Source organism: Oncorhynchus clarkii, chromosome 1 (genome assembly GCF_045791955.1).
Source record: "Oncorhynchus clarkii lewisi isolate Uvic-CL-2024 chromosome 1, UVic_Ocla_1.0, whole genome shotgun sequence".
In the NCBI taxonomy this organism is placed as follows: domain Eukaryota; kingdom Metazoa; phylum Chordata; class Actinopteri; order Salmoniformes; family Salmonidae; genus Oncorhynchus; species Oncorhynchus clarkii.
In genome coordinates this window covers 51,980,097-51,995,860 of record NC_092147.1, presented here as the reverse complement: position 1 = coordinate 51,995,860, position 15,764 = coordinate 51,980,097, and the positions used below count along the sequence as shown (strand labels likewise).

The window sequence follows — 15,764 nt, the reverse complement described above, 5'->3', positions numbered from 1 at the left end:
TCACTGGTTGTTGTCATATCGCTCCCGTTAACGGGATTGCAGCCATATGAAGTTTTAACACCCCGGCCGTCCTACAATTTAAGGTAGATGCCCTCAATCTCACACAAATTATCAAGGAACCTACCAGGTACAACCCTAAATCTGTAACCACGGGCACCCTCTTAGATATCATCCTGACCAACTTGCCCTCTAAATACACCGCTGCTGTCTTCAACCAGGATCTCAGCGATTACTGCCTCATTGCCTGCGTCCATAATGGGACCGATATAGCCCTTGGTTCACCCCAGACTTGACATCCCTTTACCAGCAAAAAAAACATCCTGTGGTGTTCTGCATTAGCATCGAATAGCCCCCGAGACATGCAACTTCAGGGAAGTCAGGAACCAATATACACAGTCAGTTAGGAAAGCTAAGGCTAGCCTTTTCAAACAGAAGTTTGTATCCTGTAGCACTAATTCCAAAAAGTTTTGGGACACTATAAAGTCCATGGAGAATAAAGAGCACCTCCTCCCAGCTGCCCACTGCACTGAGGCTAGGAAACACTGTCACCACCGATAAATCTACGATAATCGATCATTTTCAATAAGCATTTTTCCACGGCTGGCCATGCTTTCCACCTAGCTACCCATACCCCGGCCAACAGCTTAGCACCACCTGCAGCAACTTGCCCAAGCCCCTCCTGCTTCTCCTTCACCCAAATCCAGACAGCTGATGTTCTGAAAGGGCTGCAAAATCTGGATCCCTTCAAATCAGCTGGGCGAGACAATCTGGACCCTCTCTTTCTAAAATTATCCACCTCAGCCCTGCTCAAGGTCCTAAATGATATCATAACCGCCATCGATAAAAGACAGTACTGTGCAGCTGTCTTCATCGACCTGGCCAAGGCCTTCGACTCTGTTAATCACCGCATTCTTATTGGCAGACTCAATAGCCCTGGTTTCTCAAATGACTGCCTTGCCTGGTTCACCAACTACTTCTCAGATAGAGTTCAGTGTGTCAAATCGGAGGGCCTGTTGTCCGGACCTCTGGCAGTCTCTATGGGGGTGCCACAGGGTTCAATTCTCGGGCCGACTCTTTTCTCTGTATATATCAATGATATCACTAGTGCTGCTGGTGATTCTCTGATCCTTCTCTACGCAGACGACACCATTCTGTATACATCTGGCCCTTCATTGGACACTATGTTAACAAACCTCCAAACAAGCTTCAATGCCATACAACACTCCTTCCGTGGCCTCCAACTGCTTTTAAATGCAGGTAAAACTAAATGCATGCTCTTCAACTGATTGCTGCCCGCACCCGCCCGCCCGACCAGCATCACCAGTCTGGGCGGTTCTGACTTAGAATATGTGGACAACACCAAATACCTAGGTGTCTGGTTAGACTGTAAACTCTCCTTCCAGACTCACATTAAGCATCTCCAATCCAAAATTAAATCTGGAATCGGCTTCCTAGTTCGCAACAAAGCCTCCTTAACTCATGCTGACAAACGTACCCTCGTAAAACTGACTATCCTACCGATCCTTGACTTCGGCGATGTCATTAACAAAATAGCCTCCAACACTCTACTCAGCAAACTGGATGTAGTCTACCACAGTGCCATCCGTTTTGTCACCAAAGCCCCATATACTACCCACCACTGCGACCTGTACACTCTCGTTGACTGGCCCTCGCTACATATTAGTTGCCAAACCCACTGGCTCCAGGTCATCTATAAGTCTTTGCTAGGTAAAGCCCCGCCTTATCTCAGCTCACTGGTTACCATAGCAACATCCACCGTAGCATGCGCACCAGCAGGTACAGTGCCTTGCGAAAGTATTCGGCCCCCTTGAACTTTGCGACCTTTTGCCACATTTCAGGCTTCAAACATAAAGATATAAAACTGTATTGTTTTGTGAAGAATCAACAACAAGTGGGACACAATCATGAAGTGGAACGACATTTATTGGATATTTCAAACTTTTTTAACAAATCAAAAACTGAAAAATTGGGCGTGCAAAATTATTCAGCCCCCTTAAGTTAATACTTTGTAGCGCCACCTTTTGCTGCGATTACAGCTGTAAGTCGCTTGGGGTATGTCTTGAAGCCTGAAATGTGGCAAAAGGTCGCAAAGTTCAAGGGGGCCGAATACTTTCGCAAGGCACTGTATATTTCACTGGTCATCCCCAAAGCCAACACTTCCTTTGACTGCCTTTCCTTCCAGTTCTCTGCTGCCAATGACTGGAACGAATTGCCAATATCACTGAAGCTGGAGACTTATATCTAACTTTTAGCATCAGCTGTCAGAGCAGCTTACCGATCACTGTACCTGTACACAGCAAATCTGTAAATAGCACACCCAACTACCTCTTCCCCATATTGATATTTATCTTTTGCTCTTTTGCACCCCAGTATATCTACTTGCACATCATCTCCACATTTATCACTCCAGTGTTAATGCTACTTAATGCTACATTGTAATTATTTCACCTCTATGGCCTATTTATTGCCTTACCTCCCTAATCGTCAACATTTGTACAAACTGTTCATATTTTTCTATTGTGTTATTGACTTTACATTTGTTTATGTGTAACTCTGTGTTGTTGTTTTTGTCGCACTGCTTTTCTTTATCTTGGCCAGGTCGCAGTTGTAAATGAGAGCTTGTTCTCAACTGGCCTACCTGGTTAAATAAAGGTGAAATAAATAAAGAAAAAAGGGAACCAAGAAACCGATGGTCACTCTGACAGAGCTCGAGAGATCCTCTGTGGACATGGGACAACCTTCCAGAACGGCAACCATCTCTGCAGCACTCCACCAATATGGTACAGTGGTCGGACACAAGCCACTCCTCAGTAAAAGGCACATGACAGCCCGCTTGGAGTTTGCCAAAAGGCACTGAAATGACTCTCAGACCATGAGAAAGAAGATTCTCTGTTCTGATGAAACCAAGATTTAACTATTTGGCCTGGATGGCAAGTGTCACATCTGAAGGAAATTTAGTGGTGGCAGCATCATGCTGTGGGGATGTTTTTCAGTGGCATGACTGGGAGACTAGTCAGGATCGAGGGAAAGATGAATGAAGCAAAGGACAGAGAGATCCTTGATGAAAACCTGCTCCAGAGGGATAAGCACCCCAGACTGGGGTGAAGGTTCACCTTCCAACAGGACAATGACCCTAAGCACATAGCCAAGAGAACACAGGAGTAGCTTCGGGACAAGTCTCTGATTGTCCTTGAGTGGCCCAGCCAGAGCCTGGACTTGAAACTGATTTCTGGAGAGACCTGAAAATAGCTGTGCAGCGACACTCCCCATCCAACCTGACAGAGCTTGAGAGGATCTACAGAGAAGAATGGGAGGAACTCCCAAATACAGGTGTGCCAAGCTTGTAGCGTCATAACCCAAAAGACTCAAGGTTGTAATCGCTACTAAAGGTGCTTCAACAATGTTCTGAGTAAAGGGTCTGAATAATTATGTAAATGTAATATTTCCATTTTGAAAATATTTTTTTAAATAAATCAACGTAACATATTCATATAAGAAATGGTCTGACATCAAACTCTTGGTTCAGACCTTAAGGAGACATGTTGGATCAATTGTGAGTCCAATACAATTATTTCCTCAGTGATAGATTATCAGTATCTCCCCCCTCCTAGGAGCCTTAACATGTTCGATACCAATGTATCGCAGAGAGCTGATGTGACGAGCCTCCATGAAATGCGCAACCACAGGCATTTTCTGATCAAGAGTCCTGATTTTACTCCTGTGTTCTGCATCCGGTGAAACATTTGATCTCAATACAGTTCTATGTTTTCAAAAATAGAATCTGTTATGAACAGAGTGGGTTTCAAAAAAGTGTGTTGTTAAGAAGAAGTGCAAAGGATAATTCAGATATTGCACATGTGCACTTCAGAGTAGGACTTATCTAACGGAAATATGCAAATACATGCTAGAACGAGCCAATAGACTCTTGCTAGCTCGTGCTTGGCTCTGCCCACCTCTTGCTTGTTCTGTCCACTATGACTAATTTACTCCCATTCAGTGTATGTGAGCGGAGCGTGCCCAATTTGACTGGAGCATCGAGGGACATTCCCAAAGACTGGAGCGTCGGCCTTCTCGCCCGCTCCAACTTCGCTCCAGTAGCGCTCACTTCACAAGCTCAGGGTATGCCTGCCCCAGCATGCATTTGTAGGCTACTTGTGTGCTGCTAATAGCCCCTTGCTTTAGCTACTGTCATGGATTTTGCTAAATATTTTCATAAAGAAACTGATTAAAACACACAGGTGCTAAATCAAGGTGAGTTACAAAGATGAGGACCAAGAGCAAGAGAGTGAGTGTGGTGATGTAGTGTCCCAAAAGTATGATGGTGTACTTACTACGCGCACATGTTAAAAGAAAGGAACGAGGTGAGTCGATAACTAAGTCTGTCATTGTAGCAAAGTATTTATAAACAAAACATCTGATCTCTTAAACGTTTCATTCATTTTCGTTCTATTATCTACACAATAGGCCATCATTGATTTTTGGCCCAATAGGCCTGGCGTATTCCCACGTTCCGTTTTGATTGGGTTATTTTGCCTAAAAACCTTCAGGCCTACCGAAAGAAACATGTTAAAACAACTCTGCATCTCTGCCCAGTGGCTGTTTGGAGAGGATATTCTCTGCTGCTGGCCAGCTCTCCAGGCACCATCGTATGAGCCTGAAGCCACAGACTGGCCAAATTCGTCTTTCTAAAAACAAATTCAAAAGCACTTAATACAGTTGAAGTTTTATATACACTTAGGTTAGAGTCATTAAAACTCATTTTTCAACCATTCCACTAATGTCTTGTTAACAAACTATAGTTTTGGCAAGTCGGTTAGGACATCTACTTTGTGCATGACACAAGTCATTTTTCCAACAATTGTTTACAGGAAGATTATTTCACTTATAATTCACTGTATCACAATGCCAGTGTGTCAGAAGTTTACATACACTAAGTTGACTGTGCCTTTAACGTCTTTGGGATAGGGGGGCGGTATTTTGACGTCCAGGTGAAAAGCGTGCCCAAAGTAAACTGCCTGCTACTCAGGCCCAGAAGCTAGGATATGCATATAATTGGTAGATTTGGATAGAAAACACTAAAGTTTCTAAAACCGTTAAAATAATGTCTGTGAGTATAACAGAACTGAAATGGCAGGCAAAAACTCGAGGACAAACCATAAAATAAAATAAAAGCATACCACTGAATTCAATGCCTGGCACTTTTATAATAGGGCGAAATTGTCCCCGATTGCAGTTCCTAGGGCTTCCACTAGATGTCAAGTCTTTAGAAAGAGTTTCAAGCTGGTTTTTGGCAAAAATTAGGGAGAAGTTGTAGTATTTCTAAGTGGCTCCCATTTTGGCTGTAGTGTTTCCAAGCGCATGGCCGAGAGAGCGCGTTCTTAATGCTTATCTCCGGTAAAGACAATAATGATTCTCTGTCTTAAATTGTATTGTTTATTTGCGTATTAGGGTACCTAAGGTTTGATTATAAATGTTGATTGACTTGTTTGGATAAGTTTATTGGTAACGTTTGGGATTCATTTTGTATGCATTTTGAAGGAGGGAAACCGAGTGGTACAAAAGTATCTATATCCACAGTAAAACGAGTCCAATATCGACATAACCTGAAAGGCCGCTCAGCAAGGAAGAAGCCACTGCTCCAAAACCACCATAAAAAAGCCAGACTACGGTTTACAACTCCACATGGGGACAAAGATTGTACTTTTTGGAGAAATGTCCACTGGTCTGATGAAACAAAAATATAACTATTTGGCCATAATGGCCATCATTATGTTTGGTGGAAAAAGGGGAGGCTTGCAAGCTGAAGAACACCATCCCAAAGGTGAAGCACGGGGGTGGCAGCCTCATGTTGTGTGGGTGCTTTGCTGCAGCAGGGACTGGTGCACTTCACAAAATAGGTGGCATCATGAGGGAGGAAAATGATGTGGATATATTGAAGCAACATCTCAAGACATCAGTCAGGAAGTTAAAGCTTGGTCGCAAATGGGTCTTCCAAATGGACAATGACCTCAAGCATACTTCTGAAGTTGTGGCAAAAAGGCTTAAGGACAACAAAGTCAAGGTATTGGAGTGGCCATCACAAAGCCCTGACCTCAATCCTATAGAAAATGTGTGGGTAGAACTGAAAAAGCGTGTGCAAGCAAGGAGGCCTACAAACCTGACTCAGTTACACCAGCTCTGTCAGGAGGAATGGGCCAAAATTCCCCCAACTTATTGTGGGAAGCTTGTGGAAGGCCACCCGAAACGTTTGACCCAAGTTAAATAATTTAAAGGCAATGCTACCAAATACTAATTGAGTGTATGTAAACTTCTGACCCACTGGGAATGTGATGAAAGAAATAAAAGCTGAAATAAATCATTCTCTTTTCTATTATTCTGACATTTCACATTCTTACAATAAATTGGTAATCCTAACTGACCTAAGACAGGGGATTTTTACCAGGATGAAATGTCAGGAATTGTGAAAAAAGGAGTTCAAATGTATTTGGCTAAGGTGTATGTAAACTTTCGACTTCAACTGTGTCATTTTTCATTTTAATTTGTATTTAATTATAAGTAAGTCACAATTGAATTACAAGTATGTGCAATTTATAGACTATAATGATTTAATACAACGAAATGTTGTTTAAATGTTGAGCTCTTTATGTCCCTACCAGCCTATTGTGTCGCACTCGCAAATCTTTCACAATGTACTATAGCCTATAGCCTTGAAATAATAGAAATAATATAGCCTTATGCTCCCTGTCTGGCTCCTGACCTATTTAGAGTGTTTATGTACTGTTTCATATTAAATGTAGCCCATTTGAAATTATGTTAGCTTCTTACATTCATCTTTTCATGTTTATTCAAATACTTTTCATTCAAATCCATATGGTTTGGTTTCAATACCTAAAAAAAATTGTAGGTCCAGGTAGTCACAAAAAAAGATGGGTGTTAATTAAATTGTGATTTTAATTAATGGAGCAAATTTGGAGCGGGAGTTTTTTTTCCTGTGAGCGTGGAGTGATTTTTAACGGAGCGGTAGGAAAGGACATGGAGCACCGGATCAGTGTCAGGCTGTGGTATATTTGGGTTAGTTATGTAAATCTTTGATAATACCGTTTGTCTATTTTGTAGCCAGTATACACTTCTTCAAAATAGTCAATTAATCTAAGACAACTAAAGAAATGTCATTTAAAAAATAATAAAAAATTGGCGAAGTGATCTTAGTTACGCAATTTTACATCTAACTAAGATGTTTGGTGCAGTATTTCTCAATGAAAAAATCTTGTTGAATGACAACAAAGACTTTATTGAAGAATCCCTACTGTTGACCAGTCATCGACGAAGGGTAGTAGACTTCAGCTACCGACTTAAGGCTTGCTCTGAGAAAAAAATGTGTGTGCCCGAACAGCCAAAAAAACACTTACTGAAGAAGTCCAAAACGAAGAAAAACGTCACAAAATGTTGTCATAATGTATACACAAACTCTTTCGAACTGTTTCGGCTGGGAAGCATGCAGACGCCTGGTCATACGAGGTGTAATGTGTATATTTTGCGAAGTGAGCACCCATTAAACCTGATGAAAATTTGTTTTGGATCGAAACGTTGTCAATAAAGCATTAATTGGGAGCATAAACAGGCCTTCTTGTTCTTTACCATGTTCCATACAGTCCACAGAAATGCATTTTTATTTTAGCCAAACCTGCTAGGCACACAAACACGTTGTATAATGGCAGGGTATAATGGCAAGCGATTGCATCTAGGACACTTATGCCAGGAACCCTCTTGCGGCCCACTCCCCACAAGATATTCCAATCGGCCTTTGGATTTGAACCAGCATCCCTCCCCCTGTTGCTGGCCCACCACTCTAAACTCTAGGAGATCTTTATAACCATTAAACAACTAACCCTGAGGATCTTCTGCTGCAAGCTGTTGAGTCCGGGGGGCAGGGAGCGGTAGGAGGAGTCTAGGCTGCGGTGGGAGGAGTCGAGGTAGCGTTGGGAGTCTGGGATGCCGCTCAGGTCCAGATCGAGGTTGTTCTCCAAGCTGCCGTGATGCATCGACTCCGGAATGTTCCGGGAGTTCCCTTCGCCACTGCTCCGTTCCGCCTGCCCGAGACAACCACAGAACCTTCAGTCAGACAGACACAATGCTATACAATTCCTCTTTATTTATCCATTATACAGAGACCATTGAAGTTGTTATTTTTCCTGTCACAGTACCCAGCCCCACCACACAAAGGAAGTGTTTTGTAACACTTTAGATAAGGTACATAAGTATATTTTACATAAGGGTTTATAAACTAATCCACAGAGAGCTGCATAGGGCTGGCAACAAGATTAGACAATAATACAATGTAACATTCAATCCCCTTACTGACATGAGACATATTCCAAATGCCACTGGAAAGCTCAACCTTATCTACATTGACACAAAGGCTATTTAAAAAATGTGTTCCAAACACCTATTTTTCTGGTGCTGTATTGTGTGTAGCTCGGTCATTATCTTTGACCTAGATGTACATGCTGCATTTCTCATAATCATAACACACAATATGGCCGTCATATTTGTTGGACGCTACAGCGCAAGCAAATTAGAATCTGGGTCCCAAAATATAACAGGTGCCTAATAAGGGTTTTACACACACACACACGCACACGCACACGCGCACACACACACACACACACACCCTGTTCTTCTATCCCTATGGGCACCTAAAATTGATTTCTATTCAAAATCCTATTTTTCATAACCCTTTACTTTAACCCTAACCTATAACCCTAAACCTAACCCCTCACCCTAATTGTAACAATAACCCCTAAGCTTATAATAGCAGTTGTCATCAAGGGGACGTGGGAAATGTCCCCACGTGAGAATTTTCCTTGTTGGGACTTTTGGGGATTTTTGGTCCCCACAAAGATGGAAGAACCAATCTTCCATCCTTCGGTATTGACACAGTGTTATTATTTTCCTATGGAATCAGCACATTGTTATCACGTTGATCCTGTAAGACAAGTAATAATGTTTTTAGATAAGTAAAATGGTGGTACTAATCAGATATTTACCTACCAGGCTGTTGGGCTATGGTTGGGACTAGAATCTACACCACAACTGACTAGAAACAACCATTGGGGTTAGGGTTTTTGTTGTTGCCAGTTTTTCAGTCTCTTGTTCATATAGCTTTCACTAAACTACAGTATCTTGTTCATATAGCTTTCACTAACCTACAGTATCTTGTTCATATAGCTTTCACTAACCTACAGTATCTTGTTCATATAGCTTTCACTAAACTACATGATCTTGTTCATATAGCTTTCACTAAACTACAGTATCTTGTTCATATAGCTTTCACTAAACTACAGTATCTTGTTCATATAGCTTTCACTAAACTACAGTATCTTGTTCATATAGCTTTCACTAACCTACAGTATCTTGTTCATATAGCTTTCACTAAACTACAGTATCTTGTTCATATAGCTTTCACTAAACTACAGTATCTTGTTCATATAGCTTTCACTAACCTACAGTATCTTGTTCATATAGCTTTCACTAAACTACAGTATCTTGTTCATATAGCTTTCACTAAACTACAATATCTTGTTCATATAGCTTTCACTAAACTACAGTATCTTGTTCCTCACAGAGTTGAAGTGAACCCTCTTGGCAAAACCTTGTGTGAGAATATTAAGTATGTGAGAAGTTCATCATTACGAGAAAAGAGAACAATTCACACTTCCGAAGTCATAGTGTTAATCATTTATTTACTGACTGAATATCAAAGCCATGTGAGATAAAAAGGCTTAAACTATCGATTTATATAATTACTGAAGCATACAAGGAAAGACAAAAAACACCCATAAAACTACTTCAGAATGCTGTAGCCTAATCCTTGATCAATATAGGTTCCCAACAGCACTTACTTTGGACCATTTTATAACACTGAATACCACCAAGGAAATTTGAGGGGGAAAATCACACAAGGGTTACGGTTATCCCTAACCGTGTTGTAGCCTAACCCTTGATCAATGGACTAAAACTCAATTTGACAACTTGACAGCTTCCCCTCTGCCCCATGACTGTCAGCTGAAACATTGAGAGGGTTCAGAAAAAGCCTGGTTAAGTTGTTTTGACACACACACACAAAGAGAGAGACACACAACACACGCACATTCAGATACACACTTTCAGCTCAGCGCTTCCTCTTTTCATTCCCATCACTGTCGGTACCAGTATTTTGGTATTTTGTAAAACTGTGTATCAAGCTCTTAGTATAGCACCAAAGTTGCTGACAACCTTATCTTTGTCTTCATACAACATTTATACTCCCACAAGGGTTAGATGTGTTTCGCAAGGACACAACAGAAGCCTACTCCTGCTTGGTTTTGAAACAGCAACATTTTAGTCTCTGTCTCTCACTGGCACTAACTTACTATCTTACCCTCGGTTACACTCAACTTGTCACACTAGGTTTCATTTTTTTGTGATCAGGTTTTTATAACTTTTTTTTGTTGACAAGGCACGTTATGTTCAGAAATCCACAGGCTCGAGCGGTCACGACGGGGCAGACAAATTCCAAATACTATCTATAAAGTTTGTAGAAACATGTGAAACGTTTTTTTATAATCAATCCTCAGGTTGTTTTTACAATAAATAATCGATAATATTTCAACCGGACCGTAGCTTTTTCAATAGGAGTGAGAGAGAAAATGTCTGCTCCAAGCTGCTCACGCATGCAAAACTCTGCTGGCACCCAGCCATCCAATGAGACGATGTGATCTTTCTTGCTAATTTTTCAGAATAAAAGCCTGAAACTATGTCTAAAGACTGTTCACACCATGTGGAAGCCATAGGAAAAGGAATCTGGTTGATAACCCTTTAAATGGAGGGAAGGCATGCAATGGAACAGAGAAGTTTCAGGAAAAACAGCACTTCCTGGTTGGATTTTCCTCAGGTTTTCGCCTGCAATATCAGTTCTGTTATACTCACAGACAATAATTTGACCGTTTTGGAAACTTTAGAGTGTTTTCTATCGTAATCTGACAATTATATGCATATTCTAGATTCTGGGCCTGAGAAATAGGCAGTTTCATTTGAGTACATTTTTCATCCAAACATCAAAATACTGCCCCCTAAGTAATGATTTCATACTGCCAAGTGTTGTACACATGTTAATATTCTCTGATTTTGCAACATGCAATCGAGAGATTGAGAGTTCAACTTGAGCTATGTCCATTAGTAAATACATTTCTGATGTGGCAGAGTGTCTTGGCTGCTGTTGGGCCGGCAAGCCAAATCTTTCTCTGCCTGTATGTTATGACCAGTGAAGAGTCGTCATTAAACATAAGCACATTAGGCAGACATGAGATGGGTTTAGACAAAATGCCAGATAGTGATGAAGCCACAGAATGCCTAAAGGAGAAAACCTCTGGGCACTTCCAGACCATATGAATAAATGTGCCAAGAGTACCCTGGGGGCAGAGCATACAGACATGTGTTCATCTGGAAAGTTTTTGGGAATCGCATAACTCATGGGCAAAATGTTTTGGGTTTCTTGATGAAAATGTGATACTGGACCAGAAGGTACTGCAGTTGATATCTACTGCTGGTATATCTTTGTTCCATTATGAACAGATTGGTTATGTTTGTTTGAGTAGGAATATATATACAGTGGGGAGAATAAGTATTTGATACACTGCCGATTTTGCAGGTTTTCCTACTTACAAAGCATGTAGAGGTCTGTCATTTCTATCATAGGTACACTTCAACTGTGAGAGACCGAATCTAAAACAAAAATTCAGAAAATCTCATTGTATTATTTTTAAGTAATTCATTTTCATTGCAGTAGAGTCCCAGGATGCAATGAAGCATTCAGCCGTGGTAATGTTCTGGAAGGTTAGCTGCTCTGTCGCCCGAGTCAACTTGATGGTTGCTGGGTAGAGGAGGAAGGCTTGGTAGCCGGCCTCCAGTGCCTTGTTCATCAGAGGGTAGCAGGACTGGTGTCTGCTCCTGGTGTGCGCACTGAAGTCATGGGCAAAGCGCACGGCTTGGCCGCAATCACCTGTGAAGAATCCCTGGAAGCCTTGACCATGTGGTCGGCGTCAGTATACCGGAGAAGCTTCATTATCATTATCTTCTTGTTAGGCCGAGGTATGCCTATGTGGTGACAGCACATACTTTAAGTTCTATGAGAGAACCAGACAGCAGTGGGAACAATTTGGGGATATAGTCTGTTAAGTAGGAAATAGCATTGTTCTTTTCAATTACTTTTTCTAGATTTATTGAGCAAGGAGAGAACCTTCTTTTAATCTTCCATCTCGAAAAGATTGGATTCTAGAAGTTCAAGCATGGGTTCTAGGGGTTCAAGTGATTCTCTGTGTTTGGTAATAGTGGCCTCGGATTTTCCCACGAGCTTGGACAAAGAAACACAGTCATCGCACAGCTCTTTGATGTCTTTCTTGTATTCATTCAGGCCAGATTTCAGCTAGTCCAGGCAGGCATTGAGGCTCGTGCGAAGTGTTTCTCCAATACAGCTTCAAAAGAATTGGATAAAGTCTCTTTCTCCCACGATTCCATGCTGCGGGCCTTATCGAGCGTTTCTGGGGCATGTGCGTAATGGGGAAGGTTGTGTTTCTGTTGGCTATAACTGAAAGTTAATATATTAGTGCAAATAGCTTGGTGGTAGTTCAAACTATCATTTGGAAGACAAAGGGGTAGAGTAGCCTACGAGAAACTGCTAGGATGCCATCTTTCTCAGATCGCGTCAGCTGATGCCTCTCCTTCCTGATGCCACACACTAGGTTTCTGTGTGATACAGTGAGAAAGCGTGAAGTTATGAACATCATGAAGACTATAACGTAGGTCTGCACAGATCTTGGTAGGATGTGGGTTGAACCATTATGGTTTTACAGATACACTGTGAGAACTACTACCTGCAGCAGCCTTTAGTTCTTACGTATGCATCTACTCAGGCTTTATCTGCCATTCTATCGTAGCATGTGGTTCCTGTATATGTATAAATACTGTAGAACAAGAGACCGAACAGAACACTCTCTTCACAACCACATCCCTGCCTCCCTCTCTTTCTCCAGCCTCTCTCCCTCTCACTGCGTGTCAAGCTTCCCTAAACAGAGGCCTCATTCTTTGCAGAGAACAATTCATTGTCCAGCCTCTGTCCAGGACTGTGGTCCAATGGCCCAGCTAATGCATATGGATCCTCTGTCCTGACTCAATCAGTGTCTTCTGACATATGGGCCCTGGGTGGGACAAGTTTAATCTTATTTTAATATCTAAGAGGGTGCCCCAATACAACGCTGTATTTTAATCCTTCGACAACTCAAAATGGTACACTCTGTCAGACTCCGAGAGAGAAGCTGGTTACATGTCCTCTTTGATGAGGAAGTGCAGAGAAGTGTGTGCGTGTGTGTCTGGTCCGATTACCAGTGGTGTTTTTGAGTTCAGAGACAGACACAAAGACCTGTCTGTTTCTGCCCCAGAGTTACCCAGAATGCACGGCATGTTAGTCTGGCTCTGGAACCACTGGAAAATGCTTGAGGCAACAGCTCTTTGATTCTATGCCTTCAGTTTGAGGACAACCCGTTTAGGCTATTTCTGGTTTAGATTGAAGCGTGAAGATGCCATTGCAGTTATAGTACTGAACGGTGCCATGATGTGGAACGTAGAAATATAAATAAATTAAGGGAGAGGTTTGGTGCTCGGATGACTTCTATATTGATGACTCTTGGCTTGCAGCAGGGGCAAAACCTGACATGAGTTGGTGATCTTGGAAAGAATAGTACTCATCAGAAAAACAAAACTAGTAGGCTACATTCACATTTACTGCACACCTGCTCCTTGTCGCGCTATAACTTACACTGCCGTTCGTCTCGCGTTTCTACACAACTGACTCTCAAACTGCTTCTCAATCTGTACTTCTCTTTGGATGAAAGACTCTTAGAAATGAATTACAGCTAATAAGAAAGTGTACTGACTGTACTCCCAATCTGCCTTGGAGCTACTCTCATTTTCACTTAAGTTTTTTCCGAAGCCTGCGCAGAGGTATACTATTGGTGAGGAGGGAAGTTGGGGAGGCGAGTGGAGGTCTCTGGGTAAGGACTTATAGAAATGAAAAAGAGAAAGGGAGAGGATTCTACTAATGTAGGAGACAACGATAGGCGAGCAATGTTGGGGCCTCACTGGGTCCAGAGTCTTGTGGGCCATTTCCACTGGAGGGATTTAAACCTGTGCTTGGTCTAAAAAGACTCAGACGTTTGTGTTTCCATCATGGCTGAAACAGGGGGGGGGGGGGGGGGGGGGGGTGGAATTGCCCGGGGCCGGCCATGCATGGCCCTACTCTAACCAATAGGGTTATCACAATAGCAGTATCGCAATACATGGAAATATTGTGGCAAGGAAACAAAACATGAAGCAGACTTATTTACCTGAGAAAGAACATTATACATTAACATTATACACCGCCTCTGTCACGTGTCACATTTGTATTTTTCCAAGCTATATCACACAATATTTTACATACAGCAGGTTTTTAAAGGAACATAGAGGTAAGTCTGCTTTGTAATTTCTTCTTTGCCATTGAAAAGCAAGTATCATGGTATCGTGATACTGGTATCGTTACCAAGATTGAGGACTTTCAGGGGAGGGAGCCTGCCTCAGCTGTAAAGGAGTATCTGCCTGCTCTTCTGTCCACTAGCTAGCAGTCTCTTCTCTAGCACAAGAGGCCCTGCTCCACACAGTGTTTACCTAGTCAATTATAGTGATTCACATTGAATCACACACAGTTCAACGAAGGTGAGGTTTCTTAGTTTCAGGCAAGGTTACATCTACCTGCCTGAACAAAACACACACACGCACAAACACACACAAAAACACACACAGATACACACTCACTACAATCTTCAGTTCAGTGTGTCAGTCAGTAGTAAAGATGTCACATCTGTTTCACCTGTCCTTGTGCTTGTCCCCACCCCCCTCCAGGTGTCACCCATCTTCCCCATTATCCCCTGGGTACTTATACCTGCGTTCTCTGTTTGTCTGTTGCCAGTTCGTCTTGTTTGTCAAGTCAACCAATGTTTTGCCTCAGCTCCTGCTTTTCCCCAGTCTCTCTGTTTCTTTCCCTCCTGGTTTTTGACCCTTGTCTGTCCTGACTCTGAGCCTGCCTGCTCCTGACCCTGTGCCTGCCTGCCGTCCTGTACCATTGCCCACTACTCTGAATTATCGACCCCTGCCTGCCTTGACCTGTCGTCCGCCTGCCCCTGTTGCTGTAATAAACATTGTTACTTCAACACAGTCTGCATTTGGGTCTTACCTGAAACCCGATAGACAAGCCTATGTGCAGACAGGGTGCACTGAGGCCAGACAGGGTGCACTGAGGTCAGACAGGGTGCACTGAGGTCAGGAGGATGTGAGTATGAGTGATGATTGTAATCCGGTGACTGTAATCAAGGCTGCGTCAATCAGACCAAACCCAGCACTACACAACCTTCCTAGCACTAGTCTTGACTGACACTCTGAACTGAAGATTGTAGCGAGTGTGTCTGTGTGTGTTTTTGTGTCATTTTAACTCGAATAGAAAAACACATCAGGGACCACTTTTGTGGTCTGGGGAAAAACAACAACTCAAGTCCATTGACAGACAACCTGTTCGGGTATGGTCAGGGCCAGTATAGCACTAGAAGATATTGCTGTAATATCTTGTGCTACAATGAATCCCTTCTTGGATCAATGATCTGAGTTATAATCCAATT

At 42.3% G+C, this 15,764-nt stretch overlaps 1 protein-coding gene across 1 annotated transcript in view; it reads right to left on the bottom strand.

Annotated features, from left to right (window-relative positions):
* LOC139408766 (transmembrane and coiled-coil domain protein 3-like) overlaps positions 1 to 15,764 on the bottom strand; it is a 47,582-nt gene that overhangs the window by 9,157 nt on the left and 22,661 nt on the right. The window contains exon 2 of the mRNA XM_071153068.1: positions 7,911 to 8,111. Coding sequence (XP_071009169.1) covers positions 7,911 to 8,111 — 201 coding nt within the window. The remainder of the gene's footprint in view (positions 1 to 7,910; positions 8,112 to 15,764) is intronic.